This window comes from Balaenoptera acutorostrata, chromosome 1 (assembly GCF_949987535.1).
Source record: "Balaenoptera acutorostrata chromosome 1, mBalAcu1.1, whole genome shotgun sequence".
In the NCBI taxonomy this organism is placed as follows: Eukaryota; Metazoa; Chordata; class Mammalia; order Artiodactyla; family Balaenopteridae; genus Balaenoptera; species Balaenoptera acutorostrata.
In genome coordinates this window covers 171098147-171125522 of record NC_080064.1, presented here as the reverse complement: position 1 = coordinate 171125522, position 27376 = coordinate 171098147, and the positions used below count along the sequence as shown (strand labels likewise).

Below are 27376 nucleotides of genomic sequence, written 5' to 3'. Positions count from 1 at the left end.
TATCACTATTTGGTTAGAACAACCAGATATATAAATAATTCCACTAAAAATATGTAGTTATAAAATAGAAAGCACACTTAAAGAAGTGAATAAGTATGTTTGGTAATATAAGAAGTAACCTTTGAGCTGGATAAGAGCTTCTGAGGAACATTAGTGCTAGTAACAGACCTTTCAAGACAGTCAATATTCCAGAGGGAACTAGCTTGCACCATTTGGGCAAAGGCAGAGAGCAACAGTGTTGAAGTTTCCCTAAGGATGGCTGAGTAGGTGTTGCTGCCAGCAGTGTAAAGGAAAAGAATGGGGATGGGGACAGAGGAGCAATGGATTTTATTTTGACCTGTTGACATTTAAATAAGAACTTGATAGCACAGCTTCAGAACTATGGGACCAAAGGGTATAAAGGTAAATGTGTGAGTTATTTATATAAAGGATACTGTTGACACCAAGGAAGCAAGGTATAGCCCAGAAATTTAGTAGAAACTGAAAATAGAGTTGAGGTCAGAATTTTAGGGTATGACTGCAGATAAGGACAGGAAAAAGAAGCAGAACAGGATATTAAGATAGAGTCCTAAAAGAAATACAAACAGAAAGAATACCTGAAGAATAAAGGAAAAGAAAGTTTCAGGAAGGAAATGAACATTTACCAGGCATAGGAATTAGGTCATATGTTACCTTTCAGGGAAGAGATGTCATACTTAGGTGGGCTAAGAAGAGAATATAAAGGTAGAAATGGTATGTGACTCTTTTAGAAAAAATAAATGAGATGAGCCAAGATATTATTGAAACAGAAGATTTTTGCTCAACATATTAATGCTCTCAAGAAAACTTCTGTCTGAAGAAATTTAGAGATACTATAAAGCTACAATTCATATGGAATAGGCATATAAATTAAAAGAAATATCAATGAAATCAGGCAGCCAGAAACAGGTTACTTTATAAAAATTTAGAATATGGTAAAGTTGATGATTATATATAAGGATATGAAGTATATGGGGAAAAAAATGACCATTTAATAAATGGTGCCACAATATTTGCTTAACTTTGGAGAAAAGTCAGAAGAGTGTCATTATTGAACACACAGGCATTCAGTGGATATTTCAAAGAAGTCAGAGTAAAAGCTAAACCATACATTAACAAAGCTAACAAACAAGACTGTAAAATATCATATTTGCAAATAACTGCTCTCCAGAACAAGATGTAACACTCTTTGAAGGAAGACAACAAAATCTAAACACTCAAGTAAAATCAAAGTATCTAGTATACAATCAACAATTACTAGACATGAGAAGATGCAGGAAAATATGACCCATCACCAACAAAAAAGTCAGTCATTAGACACAGACCTCAAAAATAACAGAGATGATGGAATTAATAGACAGTAACTTTAAAGCAGTATAGGAACATAAAGAAGAGATAATGGGAAATAGAAATAAATAGGACGTTTAAAGATGAAACATATAATACCTGAATAAAAATTTCACTAGATGGGATTAACAACAGATTAGACACTGCAAGAGAAAAGACAAATGAACAAGAAATCATAGCAGAAGAAAACTATATAAATTGCACCTGAAAAAAAAAAAAAATCTCAGCAACCTCTTGGACAGTGTCAAGGAGTCTAACATATGGATAACAGCAGATCCTGAAAGGGAGAGGGAGACATCTGCAAAGTAATGCCTGAATTTTTCCAAACTAGGATAAAAAAGATAAATGCACAGATTAGGTATTTCATCGAAACTCAGTGAGATGAAAACTCACAAACATGCATCAATACTCAGAACATAACCAGTCAGATCACACTAAAATTGCTGAAAAACCAGTGACAGAAAATCTTTAAAAAATTCTGAAGGGGAAAAAACCCCAATACATACAGAAGAACAAATAGGAGAATTTCCCCAGACTTCTCCTCAGAAACTATATAAGTGAAAGGACAATGGAACGATACATCCAAATTGCTGAAAGAAAAAAAACACATCCTAAAATTTTGCATCCAGTGGAAATATCCATAAAGTATAAAGGTTAGAGACTTCTGTTTTGACCATGATATAGAATAAATAAAACAAGGATTTTCATACATTAAGCATTAGGCTTCAAGGTACAGTGACTCCAAAGAAAAGGGAAACAAGGTGGTAATTATGGTTGTTCCAGCTTGCTGCCTGGAGAGACCATCCAGAATGTAACACAGGGAAAGAAAACCGAAACAGAACCTGTGGAATCCTTGAAGTAAGGATAGAGAGTTCAGAGACTGGGGAGACCAAACTATCTATAATTCACGAGGCAGAGAACCACAAAGAGGAGAGCTCCAGGGACCTGCAATGAACTGCCTCTGAGTCTTACTAATCAGCATGTGTATATGAGGAAAATTCTGAGGCCAGGGAAAAGAGCCATTGGAAAGAATCAGGTGAAAAAAATCACAGGCTCATAGAGCTAAAAATACTTTTTGTTCTTACCAGGCAAAATGGAAAAACTTCTTAAGAAATGTGGCACCCACTAGAGTCCTTGAGGATACTGCCTCTATAGTGCAGCAGTATTAGTGTTAGAGCAAAGGACACACACATATGTCAAACTGATTTTTGCCAAAGGTGTCAAGGTCATTCAATGGGGCAAAGGATAGACTTCTCAACAATAGATTCTGGAATAACCAAATATCCACATGGGATAAAAAATGAACTTCAATCCTTAGCTTACAGCATACATAAAAATAAAAAATATCATAAACCTAAATGTAATAGCACAATTATAAAAGTTATAAAAGGAAATATAGGAGAAAATATTTGTCATCCATGATAGACAAAGATTTCTTAGATAGTATTTAAAAAAAAACAAAGAAGACAAACTGATAAATTGGATTTCAAAATTTAAAACTTCTGTTACTCAGAAAATATCACTGAGACAATGAAAAGGCAAGGTACAGTCTGAGAGGAACTATTTTTTTTTTTTTTTTTCTAAGAGGGAAGTTTATAGAAATACAATCTTACCTCAGGAAACAAGAAAAACTACTATTAAAATATATTGTAAGCTATAAGAATTAAGAGAATGTTGTACTGTTTCTTGACTATACAGAATAATTAATGGCTCTACATAGAAGTCCCAAAGTAGATTCGAATTTATGTTATAAAGGTAACATTTCAAATCAATGTAGTAAACATGGCTTATTTTATAAATGGTACTGGGATATCTCGGCTACTATCTGAAAAAAATAAAGTATAATCTTTAGTGCATATTTTACATGAAAGAAACTTCAGATGCATCAAAAATTTAAATGCAATAATGGGAATACTAAAAGTAGTCGAAGTATACTGTGAGGAGATTTTGTATGACAGATTTTAATGGGGAGAGCCTTACTAAGTATGATAACAAAATCCAAACACAAATAAAGAGAAAGATCCACACATTTGTTCACAACAATAAAAAAGCTTCTGAACTGCCAACGGGGGTGGAGGGAGAGGGGAACAGGGGAGGTGAGAGGCACCCAGTAAACAAGATCAGAAGGCAAGTAACAAAATGGAAGTAAAATTTGTGAATAATGATACAGAGAAACAACGAATTGCCTTAATATATAGAGATCTCTTGTAAATCAATAAGAGAAAAGACCAGTAACCGGTAGGAAAATGAGCAAAAGAGAAAAACAGAATATTTCTGCAAAGTGAGAGGAACTATTTATAATACATACATTTGGCAAACTATTTATAACCAGAATATATAAAGAACTCTTATAATTCAATAATAAGAAAACCCAATTAATAAATAGACAAAATATTTGAACATACAGGTAAAAAAAATGTATGCAAATGGCCAATATGTGAAAATATATTTAATATCATTAGTCATCAGAAAAATGCAACTCAAAACCAACCGCAATAATATACTTCTATATACTCATTAGAATGACTACAATTAAAATGACTGACCACACCAAGAGTTGGTGTGGATATGGAACAACTAGAATTCTTGTGGCATTGATACGAGGAATGCAAAATGACACAACTATTTTGGAAAACAGTTTTGGAATTTTTCAAAATGTAAACATACGCTTATTATAAACTCAAAAATTATACTCCCCAGTATTTAGCCAAGAAAAAAGAAAACTTGTACATGTATGTGCATATCAGCTTTATTCATAGTAGGCGATGACTGGAAACAATCCAAATGTACACCAAAAGCAGGACAGATTAAAAAACATTGATATAGCATGCTCATGACTCAGCAATGAAGGAACAAACTACTGTGACATGGATAATCTCAAAAACGTTAGGCTGAGCAAAAGAAATAGAAACAGACATAAAAGAGTACGTATTGTATGATTCCATTTCTGTGAAATTTTAGAAAAGGTAAATCAAATCTTTAGTGTCAGAAAGCAGATCAGTAATTGCCTAGGGCCAGGTATAGGAGCAGGAGATGACAGAATGAGACAGGGAAGACTGACTGCAAAGAGGCATAGCAGAACTTTTTGTGGCAGTGGAAATGTTCTACACCTTTTTGTAATGGGGACTACATGCATAGATGTTTGTCAAAAGTCATATAAGTTATGTATACTTAAAGTGAGTACATTTTATTGTATGTAGCTTATACTTAAGTAAAGTTGGTTAAGTAATGGAAACAATCTAAACGTTCAAAAATATAGTAAGGATTTAATAAATTACATCTGCATAATTAATTACTAGGCAACTAATATGTATTTTACAATATTAAATAAAATGGAAATTATGGGTACAGTATAAAAACAGGAAAATACATTAATATGGTAATAGTGATCATTGCTGGATGGTAAGATTTAGAGCATTTTTTTCTGTTTTATACCTTGAAAATTACCTGTAATAATTTGTTTAATATCCATTTCCCAGAGCACTATACTTTCCTTAAATGTGAGACCATCTGTCTTCCTCATGACACGTACTAAATACATAGCACAGTGACTAGCTTGTAGCACGCAGTCAATAAATAAGTATTTTATCAATTGAACTGAAATAACTTTTTGATGTTTTCTGCAATATACATGTACTGTTGTTACTTTCATAATGGGAGAAATTTTATAAAGGTTTTAAGTAAACATACTGTTGATGATTTTACTGATTCAGGCTTCTAACAATTTTTTTTTTTTTTCTTGGCAGAGGCACAGGAGAAAGAGGAAGACTGCACAAGTGCTGTATAGCTTTGCATCCTCAGCACCAAGCCTAGCATGTAGCACATATTAGGTACTTAATAAATACGTACTGCAAAGAATAAAGTTAAATTAAAAAATACTTTCCAAAGAATTATTTATAAGGAAAATAAGGCTTAACGTTTTGAAGGTAAAGTATTTTTATTAGAAACATTAAAAAATCACATACAATAACTAAATAATCTTGTTTTTGTTAAGAAAATGAATTTTTTGCTCCTCAAGCAAGGAACATACCTTTAGAAATTTAAGTTCCTTTAGCAACGACTACATGTTTGTGTGTGTGTGTGTTGTGCTTAGCAATGCTGTGGGAATATAGTAATGTAAATATTAATAGATTGCCTTAATGATCTAAATATACAAGTTTATATTTCATTACAAACCCGGAATGTTTACCTTTAAAATAAATTGTTATATTTTGAAAAATATGCAACAAACTTTTTTAAAAAATAAAGATCTAGACTTAAACAACATCCTGAGAACTATCACTGCAATCTAAGACTTTAAATTCAATTACATTTTTTTCTTGCAAATACTGTCTATACAAACTTTAGTCACTCCTTTGTAATAGCAAAATATCAGTTAACAGAGAATAACAAAATATGCTCAATATGGGTCAATAATTACAATGATTACATTCATTATCATAATATTGATTGAGCTTGGAACCTGAGTAACCTAAAGACAACTAATTAATTAAGCAATGAGACATGGTAGTCTGTGCAATAATGCTGATTAACACATCCCTTAGGTTTACAAAAAGACCTAAGATGAAAAGAATGTCTCTAGCTCACATACAAGAAAACTAGTCAACAATACTGTCTTAGTCCATTTGGGATGTTATAACAGATTACCACAGACTGGGTGGATTATAAACTACAGAAATTTATTTCCCACAATTCTGGAGGCTGCGAAGTCCAAGATCAATGCACTTGCAGATCGGGTACCTGCTTCCTGGTTCACAGACAGCTGTCTTTTCACAGTGTCCTCACAATGGGGAAGGAGCAAGTGAACTCTCTGAGGTGTCCCTTATAAGGGCACTAATCCTATTCAGGAGGGCTCCACCTTCATGACCTAATCACTAGAAAGTCCCCACCTTCCAAATGCCATCACACTAGGGATTAGGTTTCCACATATGAGTTTAGGGGGGACATAAAGATTCAGTCTGTAGCAAATACTATACTACACAATTGGAATGGTATCAATTATACAATAAAACATTTAAACATGTAGTTTTATAGGATCAAATAAAAGTACACTTACATTTAACAGGTAATTCATATTGATTGTTTTCTAGATCATGTCTATCCTCTTCTCAAGCTGAACTCAGTTTCTATGCATTTCACACAGAAAAATTAATGTAAAGTAATGTAAATTTACATTTAGTTTTTGAAGAAAGTTTCTTCCAGAAAGGATAGTGATAAAATGCCATATTTTAATACATAGTTCAAAATTACATTTCTTAAAATACAAATTAAACCCTTAGGATGATTCAGGAGAATTGAAAGGCATCTAAGGTCAGATGGCTGGACTCTGAAACACTTGTTTGGTTATGAATTTTCAGCTAAATACCTCAAGCCCTATTTCTCTATTTCTTGCCCTCTTCTTACAAGTCTGAAAATGTAAAAAGAATTCTCGATCTAACTAGGTGCCTGATACCAGAAAAAGTAGCCTGTAAGCTGGCAATTTTTTTTTAACATCTTTATTGGAGTATAATTGCTTTACATTGGTGTGTTAGTTTCTGCTTTATAACAAAGTGAATCAGCTATACATATACATATATCCACATATCTCCTCCCTCTTGTGTCTCCCTCCCACCCTCCCTATCCCACCCCTCTACGTGGTCACAAAGCACCAAGCTGATCTCCCTGTGCTATGTAGCTGCTTCCCACTAGCTATCTAATTTTTAAATAATTAATGCAAGGCATGAAAAGTTAAGGAAATTTTCTGGGATCAAAAGTCACCTAATGAAAATACTTTATAATATGGTAAGTACAAAAATAGCTCCTTAAAATTTTTTTAAATTCCCAGTCTATTTCCATAATTAAAATAATTTACATTAAAGTATTTTATTATGACTCTACTAACAAGATTAAAAAAGAGATTGCTCAGTTCTACCACATTAAATATTAATAGATTTTTCATTTGGAGAATAAAATATACTTTTAAAAGAGTAAAAATTCTCAAGGTAATTATTTTAAAATATTTAAATCTATTAGGATATAATGTGAAATATTTGGGCTATTTATGAAATATACCCAATACCAACACAATAAAAATAATAAACACTACAATTTTTGAGCATTAAGACATTACATTCTAACAACAATCACAAAAGCTACAAAATGCTATCTCCATATTATAGATGATTAAATATAATAAATATGTTATTATTACTATCACAATAGGCACTATTTTTGAGTACTGCTACTTGTTTGGCACTATACTAAGTAAGTTACATGCATTAGATTATTTAATCCTCAAAACAACGTTATAAAATAGGTACAATTATTATCTCTATCATACAGATGAGAAAACTAAGATTTAGGCACGTTACGAAGCTTGCCTAGCATCACATAGCTCTTAAGCGGTAGAGCTGAGATTCAAACTTAGGTCTCTGGTCTCTAGAGCATATCTATTTATTATTCTAAGTACAGTTTCTATTAACTTGAGACAATAAATGTATAAATTATTCAATTAAGAAGAAATTTAATTCATAAGTCTCCTTTATAATTGCATAATATGAACTGCATGAGAGAAGGAACCTTGTAGAGTATAGTTGCCTTCTCAGGGTCTAGAACTAGATAGGAATTCAACAATATTAGGCAAATAAATTTTAAAAATTAGATGAAATAAATTCCTGGAAACACACAACCAAAGCTCACTCAAGAAGAAATAGATAAAATGCATGCCTCCATAAATATATTTTTAAAATTTCACTTCATTGTTAAAAACCTTCCTACAAAGAAAACTCTTGGTCTCAAAATTTCACTGGTGAATTCTACCAGAAAATAGAAGAAGCAATGCTGCCTGACTCATTTTAAGAGGTTAGCATTACCCTGAATCCAAACCCAGAGACGTTGCTCGGGGTAGGGAAGAGAAGGGACCCTACAGAGTGATATTCCTAGTGAACAAAGATTTAAAATTCTTACCAAAATTTTAGCAAACTGGGTTCAACAACATACCAAAAGGATAATACATCATAACTAAGTGGGATTTATCTAAGAAATGCAATGTTGGTCTAACATTAAAAAAAACCAAACAATGAAATTCAAGATATCAACAGAATAAAGAAGAAAACCCACATGATCATCCCAACAGATACAAAAAAATAATTTGACAAAATTTTACATCCTATCATGATTTAAAAAAAAAAAAAAAGCTTAGCAAAATGGGAACAGAAAGGAACTTCTTCAACTTGTTAAAGGGTATCTATGAAAAACCTACAGCTAACAACATTCTTAATGGTGAAAAGTACAAATGCTTTTGCCCTAAGATCCGGTATAAGGCAAGGATGTCTGCTCTTAACGTTGCTATTTAACATTGTTCTGAAGGTCTTAGCTTAATAAGGCAAGAAGAGAGAAAATCCACTGAGACTGAAAAAGAGGAAGTAAAACTGTCTTTGCTCCCACATGATGTGATCATCTACAAAGAGAATCTCAACATACTTAAGAACAAGCAAACAAATAGGCAAACTGAGCAAGGATGCAGGATTCAAGGCTAATAAGTAAATATCAACTGCATTTCTATATGCAAACAATTCAGATTTGAAACTTTAAACAAATCATTTATAATACAAAAAAATAAGATAAATAAGGATAAATTTAACAAAAAATGTTCAAGACCTGTACACTAAAAACTACATGATATTGTTGAAAGAATTAAAGAAGATCTAAATAATTGGAAAAATATACCATGTTCATGGATCAGAAGACAATATTGTTAACATGTCAATTCTCCCCAAATTGATCAACAGATTACACTATCAATTAAAGTCCAGTAGACCTTCATGTAGAAATCAACAAGCTTATTCTATAATTTATATGAAAATATTAGGGTTGCCAAGACACTTTTTAAAAAGAAGAGCAAAATTGGAAGACTTGAACTGCCTCACTTCAATACTTACTCTAAAGCAAATGTATTAAAGACAGTGAGGTATAAGTATAAGGATGGATGGACATAGATCAATACACAGAGTCCAGTCCAGAAACATCCCGCACATATATATGGTCAATTGATTTTTGACAAAGGTGTCAGGGTAATTCAATGTGAAAAAAATATTCTTTTCAACAAATATGCTGGAAAAATTTAATATCCAGTTGCAAAAAAAAATGAACCTTGACTCAAGCACCATAAACAAAAATTAACTTGAAATGGGTTGTAGACCTAAATATAAGTCAAAAAAAGTATTAACACTTCTAGAAGAAAACATAGGAGAAAATCTTAACAAACTTGCGTTAGGAAAAGATGTTTTAAATTAAACCCAAAATGCATAAACCACAAAAGAAAAACACTTATAAACTGTATTTCATCTAATTTAAAAGTTTTGTCCTTAAAAAGACACTTGTAAGAAAGCACATCAGTGGTTGCGATGACAGGAGGTGATGGTAGGAATTGACTGTAAAGGGGCGTGAGAGACTTGTTTGGGTGATAGAACTGTTCTATATCATGACTGTGGTGATGGTAAACTACACATTTGTCAAAACTCACTAAGTTGTACACTTAAAAGTGGTGAAGTTTACTGAATGTAAATTACATACGAACAAGATGACTTTTAAAAAACGGATTTAAACAAAAATATACACAGGAAAAAAATTCCCCGCTAAAAAATGAAAAAGCAGAACACAGACTGGGAGAAAATATTTGCAAAACATATATGATAAATTACTTGTATCTAGAATATAAAAATAAGTCTGATTACTCAATATTAAGAAGGCAAACAACCCAATCAAAACATGGACCAAAGATTTTAACAGATACTTCAGTAAAGAAGACACAACATGGCAAATCAGCACAGGAAAACATGTTCAGTATCATTAATCATTCAGGAAATTCAAGCTAAAACTATAAGATACACATCAACTAGAAGGGGTAAAATTAAGAAAGACTAACCATGCCAAGTGTGGTGATGATGATAAGTAACATCCTAGAAATGCAAAATGGTACAATTTGGCAGTTTCTTATGAGTTGAACATACCAAATAACACAGAAATTGTATTCCTAGATATTTACCCAAGATAATTGAAACTATACATCCACACAAAGGTTTGTACTGGATTAGTCACAAGAAATTTTTTCATAATAGCTCCAAACTGCAAGAAAACCAAATGTCTATCTACTAGAGATTATATAAACACATTGTAATACATCCATATAATAAAGCCATAAAAAGAAATAAGCTACTGATATATGCAACAATATTGATGAATATTAAAAGTATCATGTTAAGATGCAGAACACAAATGACTATATACTGTGTTTTGGGATTAGAGTTTTTAATATTTAAATATTGTTTTGTTACATTTCCTGTTTTGTTTTGTTTATTTTTCTTCAGGGTCTCAAGTTACACTTATATTGTGCCTTTTGTTTTCACTTTCTTGAAATGCTCACTCTGGGGTAATCCAACCTTTATGCAAGAAGTTTGACTACCCTGAAATTGCCATCCTGTGCCATAACCACATGGAGAGAAACTGTGAAAACAGATAAATGCCTGGGCAGCTCCTGTACTTCCAGTCACTTCATATAATATTCTAGATATAAAAGTAAGCATCTTAGATGTTGAGGCTAGTCAAGTCTTTGGATTATTACTTTAGATGCAGAGATATATTGGCTGAATGAATTTTGGGAAACTAGCCTTGAAATATTATAAAAGTATATACTAAAAACATTCCCAAATTTATTTTGACTATTTATTTTGACTAATTTATTGTGACTATTACAATGCATCCTTCTTGTCTTGAGACTTTTTGAAAAAGCTTTGGGTGAAAACAATAGAATTCTGATAAAACCTATGTAATATATTAATAACTAAAGTAGTAAAGAAGTTAGCTTGTCAGACTCTTGACAACAGATATTCATATATCTATAAATTTAGTAAAATTTAAAAAATCATCACTATGAATATGAAATGATACTTTTAATTTAAAAATCACCCAAGTCACACCTCCACAAATTAGTAAGTAGAACTAGAATGCTGACTGCCGGCACTTCTGTCTCATGTGAATTTAAAATGAGATAATTGAAGACAAAATGCCAGCCAGATAATGAGAATCTGAAATAAGTATGAGAGGATCTCAAGATTGGCATGAAACTGGAAGTCATATGCAAAAAGAAAATGAATTTTATCAAAGGGCTTACTATAGAGTGTACAATGAGCTAAAATGTGGACAAGAATAGTAAATAACGGAAAGTGTTAGGTTCAGTTGTACCCACATAAAGAATATAGAAGAATGTGAAAAATTTATCAGATGAGTAACATTTCTTTGTAATGATTTTTCTTTCCCCACTAATGAATCTCTTAACCTCCAGGAGATTTCAGCCTGGAGAGGGATTTATAGAAGTTTGGTTTACAGGCCTGAAAGAAATAAGGCTATGAGTAAGATTTTGGGAAACAGTCCTAAGTAGAGACATTCTAAATCAAACTAAACACCTTAGTCAGTTTTCATTTTACTTTTTCTCCCCACAATATTTTTCTGCTTCTCATATGAATTTGATAATACTTAAGCTACAAAAAGAGAGTGGCTTGGATATGTCAGCAGCAGTGTGATTGGTCACATTATTAGAGTACTTTTATAATCTCCAGATGCTGATTTACTGTCCACCAAAGGTTGCACTGAACTTTCATAACCTTGTTCTACTGAGCTCCAAACCAACCCTTGTATATTCTATACTACAGCCAAGGTACATACCTTGCATCATGCCAGAAAAAAAGAAGAATCCATGGTACTCTGCTTAGGAACTAGTAGTAGATGTCAAATCCAATGAATTCAGTTGCTATCTTTCAGTTGTATATCTTTACTATACTCTTACACTTAATATACTTTCCTTAACTTTTAAGGCTTCTCTTGTCTGGTTCCTTCTATCCAGGATCCTCCTTAGGCTTCTCTCATCACCAACATGTCTGATGTTGGTATCTTCAGGCACCATTCTTAGCCATTTATTTTTCTAACTACACACTATTCTCACACTGGACATTTCTTCCCTTCCTTAGTTTCAGCATTGCTGCTGAAGTCTATTTGTATCTCTGACCTGACTCTCCCACTTCCTTCAGATCCCCACGAGGTAACTCACATACCAACTGAATATGTGATCAGTTGATCACCAACTCAGAACTCATTCCTTTTACTATGTTTCCTGATTTTACAAACAGCCCAGTATCCACACAATTCCCCAAGCAGCAAATAGGAAACTGTGTGATGTTTCCCTTTCTCTCCATTTAGTCATTAAATCCTGGAAATTCTAGTACCTAAACACCATTCAGAACTCGATTCCTTCTCACTAATACTGGCTCAATTAACAACCTTATCATTTTTATGATCGGATTACCAAAACCTTCCAACTTCAGTAGCTTCTAAGTAGTTTCCCTGTATCCAATTTTGTCTTTTCCAATACAAGCCTCATACCACTACCAAAGTCTTCTTTCTAAAACATTTCATACAGAAGTCCTTCCATGATGCTTCACTGCCTTCAGCATAAAATCTAAATTACTTGGGAGAGATCTGTCCTAACATGACCCTACCTACCTGGTTAGATTCTTCTGGCTTTTCTCTGCAGGACTCTATGCATCATCCATACTGTGCTACATCTGGGGAGATGGGGGAGAGCTTGCATGAGCTCCATCACACTCTAAACATTCTATTTTCTCTGTGTAGGAATGCTCTCCCTCTCATCCTTATTTATGTAACTTACAGTTACATTCAAGACTTAGCTTAGCAACTACTTTAAGAAGTGTTTCCTACCCTGGCATTCTCCCTCTTCCTCCTCTCTCTTCCTTTTGGATTGATTCAAATAGGCATTCTCTGTATCCCACAGCAACCAGTGTTTTCATAGCAATAATGACACTGCATATGTATATTTTCTTGTCTGTCTCTCCAATTAGATACTCATCTTCTAAAGTAAAGCACCATATTTTCCTTATTTCTACATCCTCTGAGGTCCAACTCATAGTAGTTACTCTTTAAATATTTAATAGGCAAATAGACTATAATGGAGTGGGTTCTAAAGTTAACACATAGATTATGAGGTATAACCAAAATCATCCTTGGAAATTCCTTAGGAAAGTACTACACTGAAGACCAATATACTGTCTCAATATAGTTAAGCTCAGCACAGTTTTCCCTCTAGCATTGAAATAATATAGTTTCTTTAGATGAACACCTCTACTTACAATGCACTTAATGACAATGTTTTATAAAAACTATGTATTTTTAAGCACTAGAATTTATATCCCATGAAACTCTAAGGATGGCAAGTAGAAACTGACATGGAATAAAAGAATAGCAAATTTCTCTCTCATCTTGAGGTCACTCTGAATATACTCAGCAAGCGGAATGGCAGAATCACCATTTCCTTCTTTCCTTCCCTTCCACTCTCCTTCCTCCCCTCCCTCTCTCCCTCCTTCCCTCCTTCCTTCCTATCTATGTTATCTCTTGCTGAGCCTATTTCTCTGAATTCATATAAATTAAATAAAATTATATGACTCCATTGTACTGATACGCCTATAAGCAGCCACTGTTGATTTTTCACAACCAGTATTTCTCTCATAATCTACTTCCACCAAGATTATGTAGTGCTTTAAACAATATTGGCAAATATAGGGATAATAACAAGCATGGCCATGAGCATGCTAAACTCTTGTGCAGTCTATCAGGCTGAAAGAAGTCCAGATAGTCACAAAAATGTGAAGAAAGTATAAGAAAAGAAATGTCTCAGCTGTTGATCTTATGTTTCAAAATAAACATTCCAGAACATAGGCTAAAAGAATACTATTGCTAATTAAAAATCAACAGACAATAAATATGAACTGAGTGAAAACTTAGCTAGTAATAATTAACTTCAGTGGGTCCATTAAAGAAGCCTATCTCAGGGCAAACACTGGATAGAAAGAGATTTGAGGATGCTGCCATTTGGGTGAGTACTACCAATTTACCAGAGCTTACTTTTCAACAGGCTAGCATTCTCTGCTCAAGTTTCCTAGATACCACACAGACATCCCACATTTGGGAAACTCATGGTGTATCAATAAGTGTTGGTATGGATTGTTTGTATGAATTTGTAGATTTCGTACTTTACTTCTCTCTACTTCAGTCTTATTTCAAAAACGTAAGTTCTACGTTTAGTAGTTTTTCTACAGCAATTGAGTTTTCTGCATTTCTAGGAAGCATCCCTGAGCGGAATAATGGCATGGTGAACCTAAAGCAAAACCAAAATAAAATAAGTCACCATAAGCATATACTGAATATAGATTTCCTTCTCAGATAAATTTAATAGGTGAAATAATCCCATCGCTAAAGAAAACCATCTGGCTAGTCTGAAAATCTGCTTTTGTGTAAAAAAAAATTTTTTTTAACAGTCATCAATTGATTAATCGCCAAAGTACTCTAGATTTAGAATAAAAGTGCAGGTGCCACCTAGCTCCCTCTACTAAGCTTCTAGGCAGGTTCCCTTCATCCCACCATCCAAAATTCTTCTTTCTTTCCAGTGAAGTCCCATGGTCCTTAATCTATGCTTCTGATACAAGTGATAATTATCACTTTACACTTAGTATAAATTTTGTATCTAATCTTCTTCACTAGATCATAAACTCTTTGAGGGTAAAAGTTATGTTTAATTCAGATTTGTATGCCCCACAGTATCTACCAGCGTGCCCTGCTCATACTCAATAAATATGTACTTTATAAATACACTCAAAGATACTTCCTCCTGAAAAAACATTTTCAGCTTTTTTTCTAAAGTAAACTATGTACCATATTACTTTCTATTTTTCTTCCTATTTCTCAGCAGTTCCTAGTTTACCACTTTTGCTAACTTCTTTTATCCCTGTTCCCTGAGGGAATCTGTTCATCTATTCACTTATTTACTCACTCAAAACATCCAATAAATATTTGAAGGTGCCAGGGTTATACCAGTAAGTCCCTTAGGGAGCTCTGAGTCTAGTAGGAAAGATAGACAAATAAATACGTAATTATAAAACAATGTGCTAATTTTTGTAATAGATGCAAACACATGATACTGTCTAAGAGTACTTCTGCAATTTAAGAGTGCTTCTCCAAGTTTTTGCCTGAAGTTTATCATTTCCCTACATAATATTCTCTCCCCTGGTCATCCATCCCTCCATCCATCTGCCTGCCTATCTTCCTTCCTTCAATTTTAATACACAAAATACAAAAGCTGCACAAGAATAAATAAGTGAAAAATAAGTCGTCCTCCCATCTTTTCCCCAGTGACTCAGTTTGCCTCCCAAAGGTAAGCAATAATGTCCCAGTACATAATTCCAGAGATATTCAATGTATACACAGACATATATACACATATATATGGTCTTACTTTAACACAATAGTAGCATACTTTATATTCTGTCTGCACCTTGTTTTTCTTATTTCATAACATGTCTTAGAAATTGCATTGTCTCAGCCCATATTGGGTTACCTCATTCTTTTTAATGGATATAAAGTATTTCTCTGCATGGATGTAACACTGATTAAGCAGTCTCCTTACTGAATGCTCATTTAAGGTACTACGATAGTGCAATGAATATATTTATCCATATATTATTCTGTGGTATATTTGTGAGCATGTTTGTAGGATAAATTCCTGGAAATGAAATTGCTGGGTCCCAGAATACATGCTTTTTTAATTTTGATCGATACTAACATAGAAGTTTCACCAATTTCATTTCCCACAAAATAGGAAATATCCACTTCCATAACTTAAATTACAATCTTTATGGGAATGGCTCCCAAATCTGTATCCATATTCTGACCCTTTATTTATTCTCTGTGATATCTCCACATATGTTTTTCTTAGAACCTTAGGAAAAAGCTTTTCAAACCCAAATTTATAATTTTACCCTTAACACATTCTTCATAAACTCACTGTACATATTAATTTTCCTGATCCCAACCAAAAGTCACTTTTGATATGTCTTTTTTTTTAAATAAATTTATTAATTTTATTTATTTATTTTTGGCTGTGTTGGGTCTTTGCTGCTGCACGTGGGCTTTCTCTAGTTGCGGCGAGCCAGGGCTACTCTTCGTTGCGGTGCACATGCTTCTTATTGCGGTGGCTTCTCTTGTTGCAGAGCATGGGCTCTAGGCGCATAAGCTTCAATAGTTGTGGCACGAGGGCTCAGTAGTTGTCACTCGCGGGCTCTAGAGCGCAGGCTCAGTAGTTGTGGTGCACGGGCTTAGTTGCTCTGTGGCATGTGGGACCTTCCCAGAACAGGGTTTGAACCCGTGTTCCCTACGTTGGCAGGCGGATTCTTAACCACTGCACCAGCAGAGAAGTCCCATGCCTGGGCTATTATAATCTAACTACTCAACTTCTTCCTCTGTGCTTGCCTACCAGTGATTCTGCTCATATCATCCTCTCCACCTGAAATATCCTCTCAAATCAGTTCCTCTGATGAAATCTCATTAAGCCTACCCTAAATGCTAGATCATCCTTAACACATTTTCTTTTATGAATTTATTAACACTTAGGTCTTTCACTATATAATAATACACTTATAAGATAAATTAAAAGCTCTTTCACTATATATTCTAATTTATAATACAGTTATAAGATAAATTATAAATTCTTAACACATTTGGATAAACTCACACTGCCAAGGCACTCAAAATGTGTTTACCAAATGAATGAATGAATTTTTTGCAATGGACTAATTCCTATAAGTCAGATAATTCTATAGGGGAAAATATTGTATAAGGGATATTTTCTTCTTCCTCCCTTCCCTCCTTCCTTCTTTCCTTCCTCCCTCCCTCCCTCTCTCCCTCTCTTTCCCTCCCTTCTTTGTTTCTTTCTTTTCCTCCCTCCCTCCCCCTCTCTTTTCTTCCATTCCTCCTTCCCTCTCTTCCTTCCCTCCTTTCGGATAATAAGACTATTTTAAGGTCTGTGAGATACAAGCCCCTATTTAATAATTAAATTTATTTCAGAACACTCACAATGTGAAATATTTCCAGTTAACTAGTGCAGTTAATTACATTTTCCCCTCGCATTGATTTTGATCAAATATAGGGAGAAGAAAGGATAAAAAATAAAGCAATAGGTGAAATATACTACTAAAATGATTGAATTTCCCTTCAAAACTATAAAATTCCTTAAAAATCCCTTTAATACAGTCAAAGTTACTCTAACTACTGTGTAGAAGAAGACAGAACTCAACCACAATGTGCCTATGGCCTATTGTTAAACTGAGTTTAAAATGCGTAAAATAATTTTTTATAAGTTTCACAAATCTTGAGGAAGAACTATGTAAAGCATCATAAACCCTCTATTGCTGGTTTTCAAAATTAAAAACCATGATTTTAAAAATCATATCTGTAGTAAAATGTTTTTACATTTAAAAAATTTAGAAAAAAGAGTATGATTAAACTTTCCTATACATAAAAGTCGTTGTAAAAAATAAATGATCATTATATTTCATTAGAAAATTATTCAGCTCCCATTTACTAAAATAGTAGAAAGAGCTATACAAATCCCTATCAAGAAGTAGAGAACTATTACATTATAACTTGTATTATAAATAAGTTTTAAAAAATAACAATACTACCATGCAAATGCAAGTGCTGGTTATACTTCTTGACTCACCTCTCCCCCATTAACATATTCCATCACAAAACACAAACGGTCTTTTGTCTGGAAGGAATATTTCAAGGACTTGAAATGAAAAAGAAAAAATGTTACATTATAATCCTACATTCTTACAACGGTATCAAAAATAGAATACTTAGAAACAGTAAGCATGATTGATAAAATGAATTGTTCTTGTTCCTTAAGAGTGTATTTATTCCCTTAAGAATGCTTAAGTAAAAGTTAATGAGAAATATAAAACAAATTTTGTGAAGATCAGCAATGAGTGTTATTTGGGGAAAAATTAGAATTATGATTTTTACTAAAAATAAACAGTAATTGTTATGAGCACTTCTCAATCTACCATGTCATCTACTTGAAACTGTATTGGTCCCCAAAGTTCTTATCCATGAGACCTTAAAAGTAAGGCCTACAAATTACTTCAGGGAAAGTCTTAGGAGTACAGTTACAGTAGTTATACTTGGGTTTCTAATAGAGTTTCAGTATCACTTCTTGCATAGAGGTCGCATAACATGACCCAATCCAATAGAGCTGTTTCAGATAATTTTATAGGTTATAAAGATATTAAAACTTTAGAGCCAACTATCTTAATACACTGAACAATAAACACACAACAATGTAATAAAGTAAGTCTATGTATCTGGTGATACCTCTGAAAAAACCTACTAAATAATCCTAAATCTTTAAAAGTTTCTCCTTTTGAAAGTCTGTTCTTTTTAATCTTAATACTCTTCATTGGAACCAGGAACATACAGAAACTTTGCAAATTATGCCTCTATTACAAGCAATCTAAATGGGACTAAAAAAAAAATCAGTTTGTTTCAAAATAACTAAGTTATATGTATTTAAGTCACAGTTTATATTTTATCTAATGAAGAAAATGTACCATGACTTATCCTATTTTTAACTTAAATGCTATCTTTAAATTTAAATTTATTTTTAAATGTATTTGCTCTATTTTTTTAAGGCAGTGAAAGTTATGGGAAGAAAAAAAATCTCAAAAAACTCATGGGTATATAACAAGAGGACTACAAATGCATGCATATTGTAAACTTAATCCATACATTCTAATAATTTCCCCAAAACTGACTTATCCACAAAGAAAATGTCATGCCTAAATAAATGTTATTTAAAATGTTATTTTTTATAGCTTAGTTGCTATAATAAAACTCCCTTAAATATAAGATGTTATGATTATAACATCTTTCCTCTAGGCACTTACTGTTAAAAAGGGATGTCTAGTGTTCTTTAATACTCTGCTTTCAGTTAAAGTGTGTGCCACTTCATCCTACAAAAGAAAAAGGCAAACCTTTAATATATGTTCTGAGCACAAATAATATAAAAATTTTGCTATTTCTCTAAGACCAGAAGAGATAAACACAGACACAGAAAAAGATTTTAAAACACATGCTCCTTTTATTGCTAAGCTTCTCTTCCATCAAAAAAAAAAAACAACAAATCAAATTAGTGATTTAAATCAGATGGCTATAATGTATAAACTCATATAAATTCAGTCATACTTAAAGCAGAGCAATAATGATATAATAATCAGCAAAAATTATTAGGGATGCAGAAAATGAAATAGTAAGCCTTTCCCCTTGAAGAGAATGCCTTATAAGTTAACAGCTAGGCATGGAGTAAATATTTCCATGTTTGTATTACATTGTATTCAGGGGGATTTACAGGATATATTTCATTAAAGATCATAGAATTTGTAAGTCTTCCACCTAAAAGAAAAATCAGTTATTGAAAAGGGGGACACAGTACCTGTATAAGATTTAATTCTAAATTATACATTTTAGAAATAAAAACAGAGTATTAAAGCTGTATATTTTTGCTTGTGGCTTTTTAGCATGCTTCTTTTTTTTTTTTTAAAAAAGGTCACAGCCTATTCTAGGTGACACTTTTTAAATCTGGATATATTTCAAACCAAAAATACACTAAGAGTGTATTTCCCCAATCTTGTACATAAATTTCATCTTGACATCAGAAGTGAACTAGGAAAGATTTCCTCAACATATGGAGAACTGGAAAAATGTTTCATATTTTAAAAATAACACTATCTTAAAGAATGAAAGGAAAGGAAGACAACTGCTGAAACTAACACAGCATCTCTGGTCTCTGCTGCTGCCAAGATCCTGAACAAGGCCCTTACTGGATCAATTTCTTAATATTGCTGGCAAATCACAGTAAGGTTACAAGTAAGACAAGGGAACATTAGGACACTGCATTATATTTATTATTTTTATAAAAGCATCTGACCTTAGTTAGACTTAGCAGATAAATGAGCAATAGACTGATCAAAGATGCTAAAATCCAAAAGCCATTCCAAGAGGGTGAGACCAATTCTGTCTGAACAGAAAGTAAAGTGTAATGACATAGTATTTAAAACCAGTGAAATAAAGTATGGGTAAGAAAGCATTCCAGTCTTATTTGTTTAATAAGAACCAGGCTTAAGTGCTCAAACAGTCCGAAAGCCCCTGTCATATCATACTATAACTTCTAAATTAATTACAGTAATACCAAACATCTTAATACAAAATAAATAAGAAGCAGAAATGACACCATAACTAATTTCTGTGCCCACAGTGCCTAGCATAATGATTAGCATACAGTAGGTACTTATTAAGTGTTTGTTGAACTTAGCTGTTTATCATAGGAATGAATTCCAAGATGTCAAATGTGTGGGACTTCACTCATTCAATCATTTATTCCTTCAATAGATATGAAACAAATATATTCTGGGTATTGTGCTACCCAATGAAGACAGGGCAACTGAACAACACAGATCAAAGCCCTGCCCTCATGGAGCTTTCATTCCAGTTAGTCAGATGGTGGTCAACATTAATGGAAAAAACAAAGAAGAGAAGGGGATACTGCAGTTTATGAGAATCATATAATGAATGTAAAATACAAGATTAAGGATTATACAAGTGGCTATTTTGAGATATAGAACCGAATTCAATGATTAAAAAACAAAATCCTCGATATGCATTTACTTAATGTTAAGACAGTGCAAGTATAAAGTGGTTTAAAAAAAAGACATGATTCTTTTGCTCATGGAGTTCACATGCTAGTGGAGAAGACATAACAAATTGGTAAATATCCAATTTAAGAAATAATTACGAATTCTGATAAGTGATCTGATTTTCTTAAGGGAAAATTGGGGTATCTACTATAGTAAATGGGATAATGAAGGAAAATCAATGTTACTGGAAGATCATAGGTTGGGTAATGTGATGGTGTAGGAGATGGAGAATCAGAGGCACACAGCTGATTTCTGTTTTTAAGTTTGCTCAGCCTCCTCTGAGAAGGACAGCAAAAACAGGAGGGGTCAATCAGGAGACAACTGCAGTACAAGAGTGAAATGAGGATGGCTTGGATGACAGGAACAGCAGGAACAAGAAAAAATGTTTGAAGTATTTTTGAGATATAAAATTAATAGTAAAAAACTAATAGCTATATGCTTCCAACAAGAGGGTAAAGCAGAAGAAATATTTCTTTATATGCAGTCAGAAAGAGATTTACAGAAGACATAACATTTACCTGTTATACTTCAGGATTTTAAGTGATTTGAGGCAGTAAATTAGGAAAAGACTTAAAGAAAGGTAAGTATGAAACCAGAAAAGATATTCTAGTACTTCAGAAAATACTTCTGGCAGATATTTCATTCTATTTTGTTGAAACAAACTCATTATATGTAACAGTTGTTTTTCTAAATCACTTAGTAAGTTTCATGAAAGATTATATTTTTTCTAAATTCTATGATCTGCCTAATCACATTAAAGGAGCCACGTAAAGATGTAGGTAGGCAAAAGCTAAAACAATATTTCGTGGTTGTAAGAATGAAACCAGAATTAATACCATGTACATATCTTTCATGTATTAAAATGTATTTTCTACCATATTTTTACATCTGATCAAATTAGAATTTCCCCCTTAATGCAAATTTAATGGTACAATATTTCACATACTAATTAGTTTCTGCTATGAAGATAAGGTATGCACAAGCTAAAAAGTAAACACAGATGTCAATAATTTTTAATTACAGTTAAAAGCAATATGTCAAAACAAAAAGTTATAAATAACAGTGATAAAGCTTAGTGGCTAAAACAATATGATGCTTTTTAAAAAATCCATTTGTTGATCATGATTACAAATGAATAGTGCTTTGGTATATAATGTAAGTACAATGTTTTCATGAAAAAGCTTTTGAAATATAGTTTCATGTATATTCATCCATGGTAAAATACTCAACAATGAATTTTAAAATCTAATTTCTTTCATAGAAAGAAGTTTACAGAGAATGGAATTTTATTTCTTGCAAACATGAGGCAGAATAGTCTTCCTCATATTTATTTTCTCAATTGTCTCTAATTTATCACTCTCCTCTACTACACATAGTCTAAAATTCTCCTTTCATTTGCCGCACTTACTGTTTTGTGGTAGTTAGGGGTTTTTTTGGAGGGGGGGGAGGACAAGGAGTAAATGACGGCAGAGAAACAGAAGAAAAGAACATCTCTATTACTGAGGACCAAGGGTGTCATCTTTAATCCTTGTAGTAACTGAGCAGGTTTGGTTTGACTATTCCCATTTTATATGAGGCAATCAAGGTTCACTGAAGTTAAACCGCTCAAGTTGCAGGTGAAAAGGTCAATATTGATCCCATCTAAGTCCAACATCAATGGTCATTTCCACTTCATCACACTGCCTCCCATCTTCAGAAAGCTTGGTAGCAACTTAACTAGGTACTTTAACTCTGTTCACATTATTTTCTCCATTTTGACCACAAGACTATAATGACTGACTTTTATCAGAAGCTGGTTGAAATCAAGATACATCATATCTAAAGTATCTTTTTTTTTTTTATCCAGAGCTATAAATGACACCCAGAGGAGGAGATGTAGCAGGTGGGGAAGCAGGGAGAAGAGGGGAGAAGTTTTTACCTTGGCACCTTTATTCTTAATTAAACCACAATGACTACAAGTGATCATTACTTACTTGTTCTGTTTTGACAAGCCATATGTCAGCAATCTATACTTTTTGTTTCCATAGGAAAGATGTCATACTTATCAAGCTCTAAATTTTGGGGCTGTAACTTCCCCCTCTTTGGAAAGCTTGAGCAATGGCCCAGATGCAGACTTCTAATACTTCCACTCTCCAGCTCTCACACTTTCTCCTCACCGTTCCTTCATTTCTATTGCTATTACCTTTTTTGAAGATCTTTTTCATCTTGATGGAAAAAATGAAAGCACAATTGTTCCCTGTTGTCTATGAATACTATATCACCTTTATCAAATGTTGTTATTTGATACTTTATTCTTGATGCTCTTGTTCCAAATATCGGGCTGGCCAAAAAGTTTGCTTGGGTTTTTCATATGATGTTACCGAAAAACCCAAACAAACTTTTTGGCCAAACCAATGTTACTTGGATGGAGGGCTACATGAACTTCTTTGACTTCAATCATGACATAATCTTCAGCACCTAGTCCTTCTTAAATTGTAGAATATGCTGCTTGTCTATATTGCCCTTCACTACATTCCCTTCTTTCCTTCTGCCTCTTCCAATTCCCAGTATTGGAATAAATCAATCTCTACTTTCTCACTTTTATTGATATATTCCACATCTCAAGGGAAATAAAATCACAAACATACTGACTAGCACCATTATAATGCCCTCTCTAATCTCAGCTGAATCTTCTTAGGATTCTTTAATATAATGCCCTCTCTAATCTCAGCTGAATCTTCTTAGGATTCTTTAACTCATCCCTACCAAGGTCATTCTTCCATTCCTCAGTATGAATGTTTCAAAACTTTCCCAGGCCCCCTAGCAGGCCTGGTATGTATGATGAAATGTACACACAACCCCACAAGGTTACCTTACCTAGTTAAACTATTGAGCTGAGATGGGCACCGAGGTCTATCTGACTTTCATTAAGTCCAGGAGATTTTCATGAAGTTGTCTTTCTTTATCTCAACCTCACTCCCACAGTTTCAAAGTGTAATCCTACTTCCTACTCAGTAGAGAAGTCATTAACCTCTTCCCTTCATAGGTACACTCATTCCCTTGGTGACTTCATTCAGATTATGAAGCTAAATACAGTCTATATGGTGATCATGGACTCCCACATTTGTGTCTCAAATGCAGGCTTCTTCCCTAAACTCCAGAAATGCTTATTTGACATGGATGTCTAATAGATGCCTTTAACTTGGGTGTCTAACAGAAATATCAAATTTGACAGGTCCAAAACCTAATTTCTAATCTCCCATGAAAAGGCTTGTTTCTCCACAGAAAAAAATCATCCCCATTGCTGCAAATGGCAACACCATCCTTCCAGTTGCTCAGGCCAAAAACCTGGCAATGATCCTCAACTCCTTACTTCCTCTCATACCCTACATTCAATCTGTTAGACAATCCTGACGGCTCTTCATCAAAATATACCCTGGATTGATTACGTCTTACCACCTCCACTGCTAATACCCTAATGTAAGCCACTATATCAATTATCTGGATTATTGCCATTAACTCCTAACAAACTCCCTGCTTCCAACACACAGTCTATTCTCAACACTGTAGCCAAAGTGATGATATTAAAATGAAAATTATATCATGTTACTATACTGCTTAAAAACTTCCAATGGCTTCCCACTACACTGAGTAAAAACCAATATCCTTACAACATCTACCACTACCCTAAACAACCCTCCACTACTCTTACTCTACACAAGCCATGCTAGACTAGATTCCTAGCTATTTTTAAAATATGCTGCTTCCTCAGTGCTTTTTTGATTGTGATTTCCACTGTCTGGAATATTCTTCCTCCCAAATACCTGAAGTCTTCCTCCCAAATACCTTGCTTCCTCATTTCCTTCAAATGTTCACTGAAATTTCACTTTCTCAGTGAGGTCTTCTGTGATCATTCTATTTAAAACTACAAAAACCACAAAAATCACAAACACCACTATTCCTTGTTTCCCTACCCTACTTAATTTTTCTCCATGGTATGTATTAATTTCTTACATACTACGATTTACTCATTTGTCACGTGTCCGTTTCCTGACTAAAATGTAATTTCCAAAGGGGAAGAATTTTGGTCAGTCTTATTCAGTCACATATTCCCATTGCCTAGGGCAGTAACTAGTAAATAATTAGGTGTTCAATTTATATTTGTTGAAAGAAAGAATGAATGAATCATTAAATAGTGAATGATGACCCTAGGAATGATACTAAAGAATGATAGAATCTTCACGACTGCAAGAAGCAAATCCAGAACACAAATCAATGAAATCATACCTCCGATAGCACAATGACAGATGATGAAGATGCAGCAGATCAAAGCAAATACATTCATTATCTGCTTCCTACAGTAAACCACAATCATTTGCACAATAGATAATACAGAGGTTCATGAGAATCTGAAAGAATGGATCAAAGAAGCTGGCAGATGATAAGAATTTCTGGTTAGGGACCAGCACTCAATAACTTAAAAGCCAAGGAAAGAGAAATGTCAGTAGTCAAGTCAAAGCACTGGTTTGATATTTTAATAGGTGTATGTGTAGGGAAGAATGAACTCAGAAGGCCTGGATTGCTCAAACCCTGTACACTCACAAGGAAAGTCAATCCTCAGGACTGTCCCTTGGCTAGTTCCTGGGAAATAAGCTCTGATCCCTTGGAATATTCTACCTGGTAAGAGCATTTTTGCATGCCACAGATCTTGGGCCATATGACACCAGTTTGACTAGACAGTTCATGCAAACAACAGGAAGAATGATGAATGCTGTGTGCCTGATTTTGCTCAGGGTGGCTAGGGAAACCACACAGGTGCTGCTTGCCTACATGACTCACTTAAAATAAAAATCCGGGAAACCAAGGCTTGGGTGAGTTTCCTGGGTTGACAACGCTTTGCACATGCTGTCACACATTGTTACTGGGGGAATTAAGTGAATCCATGTGACTTTACTGGGAGAGGACACCTGAAAGGTTTTTCCTGGACTTTGTCCCATATAACTTTCCTTTTGTTGATTTTAATCTGTATGTTATCATTACAATAAGCCATAACCACTAGTATATCAGCTTTCCTAGATCCATGATTCCTAATGAAATATTAAGCCTGAGAGTGGTCTTAGGGACCACTGACATTTAGCATCAGAAATAGGACTTGTTAGGAGTGATGTCAACAAGATGGAGGGCTAGGAGGTCCCAATATTAGGTTATCCTACAAAAACAACAAACAACTACAAACTGATCAAAACAGCTTTTGAAAAGCTCTGGACTACAATGAAATCAGCAGAAAGCAATGAAGCAGCATAAACCCTGTAGAGTTTTTAAAAACAAGGATGGCTGCCAGAAAAGTATAGGAAGCATTTTACCTGTGACATCCCATCCTCTAGATCAGAGCAGTTAGGCACCAAAAAAGATGGCCTCAGAGGGATTTCCCCCTATGGGGAAAATAAGAGCAAGAGAACTCCAACAAGCTTCATTGCCGTGGTTGTGTGCAGCTTTCACTACTGAGGATTCCCACAGTCTTCACCAACACTGACTGAACTCAGCTAACAGAGCTACCGAAAGTCCACACCACCCCAGCTCCTCTCTGGGGCAGGAGCTGTGCTGCGGATGACACCTGGCCCCAGGGACCCTAGTCGCTGCTGTGTCTGGCTCCCTGGATCTCAGGATGCCACAAAATCTAGCCATCCACAAAGCCAAGCTACTGCTGCTCTGAGCCCTACCACTGAGTCCTAATCAGGGCTTTGACCTGCCATACAAGGGCTACTACTCTGTCTCCTGCCTTCCATGTCCCACTTTAGGGCTCTACCATGCCACAACCAGGGCCATGGCTGCTCTGCTTGTGTTTCACTCCCAAGACCCAGCTGCAGCTTTGACCTGCCATAAATGGGGCTGTGTCACTGCTCTGTACCCTGCCACTGGGTCCCAAGTTGTAGCTTTAACCAGTCATAACTTGGGCTGCAATACCACTGCTCTGCACCCTACCCCTGGGTCCTAAGACAGGACTTTGACCTGTCATAAGGAGCCACTCTGCTGCTGCTCTGCACCCTGCCCCTAGGGTCCCGACACACGGCTTTAATGGGCCATTACCAAGCAATGTTGTCACTGTTCTGCAACCACCCCTGGGTCCTAAATTGTGGCTTTGATCTGCCATCATCAGGCTGTGCTGCTGCAACTCTGTTTCCTGTCCCTGGGTTTCTGTCACCATTTGACCTGCCATTACAGGGCCACATGCTGCTGCTCAGCACACCATCCTTGGGGTTCCAAGTCAGAGCTCTGACCCACCATAACTGGGGCAGGTGGTGCTACAGCTGCTCTATACCCTGCCCCCCGGGTTGAAAGTCAGGGCTTTGACCTGCCCATCAGTAGATTGTGCTGTTGGAGCTCTGCAACCGACCCCAGAG

The 27376-nt window shown here is 34.4% G+C and overlaps 1 protein-coding gene across 4 annotated transcripts in view; it reads right to left on the bottom strand.

Annotated features, from left to right (window-relative positions):
• Positions 1-27376, bottom strand: part of AKT3 (AKT serine/threonine kinase 3) — a 392608-nt gene that overhangs the window by 111774 nt on the left and 253458 nt on the right. For all 4 annotated transcript variants that reach the window (XM_057550146.1, XM_057550151.1, XM_057550143.1 and 1 more), the window contains 2 exons: positions 19191-19256; positions 17966-18034 (listed from right to left, as the gene is read on the bottom strand). In XM_057550146.1, coding sequence (XP_057406129.1) covers positions 17966-18034; positions 19191-19256 — 135 coding nt within the window. The remainder of the gene's footprint in view (positions 1-17965; positions 18035-19190; positions 19257-27376) is intronic.